The sequence below is a fragment of the Silurus aristotelis genome, assembly GCF_946808225.1.
Source record: "Silurus aristotelis genome assembly, chromosome: 9".
Lineage (NCBI taxonomy): Eukaryota > Metazoa > Chordata > Actinopteri > Siluriformes > Siluridae > Silurus > Silurus aristotelis.
Genome location: NC_139582.1, coordinates 31,061,961 through 31,064,460, shown reverse-complemented (window position 1 = coordinate 31,064,460; position 2,500 = coordinate 31,061,961). Strand labels below are relative to the sequence as shown.

Here is a 2,500-nt window from a genome sequence, read left to right as displayed (position 1 = left end):
GAGAGACAGAAGACACCAGTCACTACACCAGTGCAAGGGGACGGAGAGACGTGGAGATGGAAGATGAGGCTCTTTTTAAAGTTCCAACAAAGAGGAAGAAACGAGGAGGGGGACAAGGGAAAAACCAAGCCAAAAAACAGGTGAAGGTAGAAGCTGAAATCAGAAATCAGATTGCAAGTCTGATTTGATGTTCAACCAGGAGTCTCTCTCAACTTTCTTTTTTTCCTCAGGAGCCCTGCTTTTTACTCACAATTTTATTCCTGTTTCATACACGGTGGAAGTAATTTTAATCAGGAGGCTTTTAAAAGTGAACCATCAGGTATATAACATGACGTGTGTCGAATAAAGGATTGTAAAAAGTCTCTCTCTCTCTCTCTCTCTCTCTCTCTCTCTCTCTCTCTCTCTCTCTCTTTCCGTATGAATTTCTCTAAGGCAGAACATCTCCATTTAGGACGAGGCTCTAGAGTCGAGCTTCACAGGGGGAGTGGAAATAAAGAGAACAGAAAAGTGGTGTGTATTTATAAACACGGTGTCTAACCAGCTGTGACCAAAAAACTGCAGCAGGAGGAAAGAACAAACGACCAAGAGGGAGGAGAGGAAAAGAGTGAAACACCAACAGAAAAAAAAGATACGGGGGGTGTGTGTGTGTGTGTGTGTGTGTGTGTGTGTGTGTGTGTAATGACAGAGTGAGACAAGGCTGCTGATAGGTCGACTGTTGTTGCAAGACATCATAACTCCATCAGTGTGTTTCTGTGTAACGAAAATGAAAAAAAAAAAGAGGTTTTCCTGAAGAGCTTCTTCCTGAGGCGCCGTTGTGTGTGAGAAGGTGCTGAGAATTAAGTGTGTGTGATGTGGAGGAGCACACACCTGAGCAGGTGAGCTCTGACTCGTCGTCATTGTTGCCGCAGTCGTCAGCACCGTCACAAAGCCACTTTTTGGGGATGCAGCGGCTGTTCTGGCATTTAAACTGATCTGGAGGACAGCTGCGATTGGCTGAGGAGAAACACACCCTCATTACCATTAAATAGAACCTCTCTACAATCACAAACTGTGTGTGTGTGTGTGTGTGTGTGTGTGTGTGTGTGTGTGTGTGTGTGTGTGTGTGTGTGTGTGTGTGAGTGTAGAGGAGTGTGTGTGTGTGTGTGTGTAGAGGAAGGTAACGTACAGCAGAGTGCTATTTCTTCGTCACTTCCATCTGAACAGTCATCATCACCATCACAGCGCCACATGAGCTGAATACAGCGCTGATTTCTGCACCGAAACTCATCAGGACCACACTGCTTCCTGTCTGAGAACACTGCTGAGGCTGGAGGAGAACACACACACACACACACACACACACACACACACACACACACACACAGCATGAAATGTGTCCTTCACCCCTCAGTTCTACCTCACTGGTGTATCTTCACACTGTTAGGAGACTTTTACACCAACACACTGTTCTTCTCTCAGTGGAGAGAAAGTGCGATCATGTTGTTCATGTGTGAGCAGAGCTCGGTCACAGGTGCACACATGGGCAGAATAGCAGACGTAGTAACGCACGTGGGTCAAAATAGCACCAGTTACACAGGACCTTCTTTGCCACAATGACTTATGAAGGTCGGTGGTCCCTTTGAGTGTGCATGCAGCATCGCGCTGCCATCTGTTGGTGTGTTACAAAACTAGTCTCCAAACATTTTGATGCCACCTCAATTTATTCCTAAACGAGCGAGCCAGTGGTGACTGTGGTGAAGGAATTATTGTTAAGGTTCTGACCTTCTTGAAGTCTCTGGAGGATGCAGCATATGTTCCTGTGAGTAAACTCAGAGTTAAGAGCATTTGGCATTTTGTTCTTCTTCAGTTTGCATCTAATCCGAGGTTGTATTTGTGTTTATTATCGATCAGGCAATAAGTGGCAGCAGATCCTATTTATCAGTTTCTTACACACACACACACACACACACACACACACACACAGACACAGACACACACACACACACACACACAGACACACACACAGACACACACACACCTAACCCTGAGCAATAGATTTTGGATTCCTGAGAACCAGCGGGGTTTTTTATTGAAGTTCCACACCTTTCACCATCCTGAGGTTCTAAAACTTCTACAGCGTTTCCTTTGCAGGCCATCGACGTTAGCGTTTACACAGTGAGGTCACGAAGCTCACAGACAATCTGTCTCCTTTCCATGAAGATGATTGAAGGCGGTTCAGATAGACACCACAACTGCATCTCGTGTTTCCATAGTAACCAGTCAGCAAAACCGTGCAGAGACGCTGAAGACCTGGGTTTCTCCACACCAGACCATTGAACAGTAATTAATAAGTCATTATAAAACACACACAGAAAGATGGTCCAAAACACCAGTGTGTTACTGCTGCTGCAGGAGCTTTCCTGGCATTTCACAAAGCTAGGTAAGACCTCCAGGAACTGGAGATGAGCAGGAAGCAGGTGAATGAAACAGTAATGAAGTGTGTGTGGCGTATCCTTACCTG

The 2,500-nt window shown here is 45.6% G+C and overlaps 1 protein-coding gene across 1 annotated transcript in view; it reads right to left on the bottom strand.

Annotated features, from left to right (window-relative positions):
* The window catches only part of LOC310731639 (low-density lipoprotein receptor-related protein 1B-like), a 192,181-nt gene that overhangs the window by 120,410 nt on the left and 69,271 nt on the right, over positions 1–2,500 (bottom strand). The window contains 3 exon segments of the mRNA XM_083551296.1: positions 868–993; positions 1,166–1,306; positions 2,498–2,500. The exon segment at positions 2,498–2,500 is cut by the window's right edge and continues 126 nt beyond it. Coding sequence (XP_083407422.1) covers positions 868–993; positions 1,166–1,306; positions 2,498–2,500 — 270 coding nt within the window.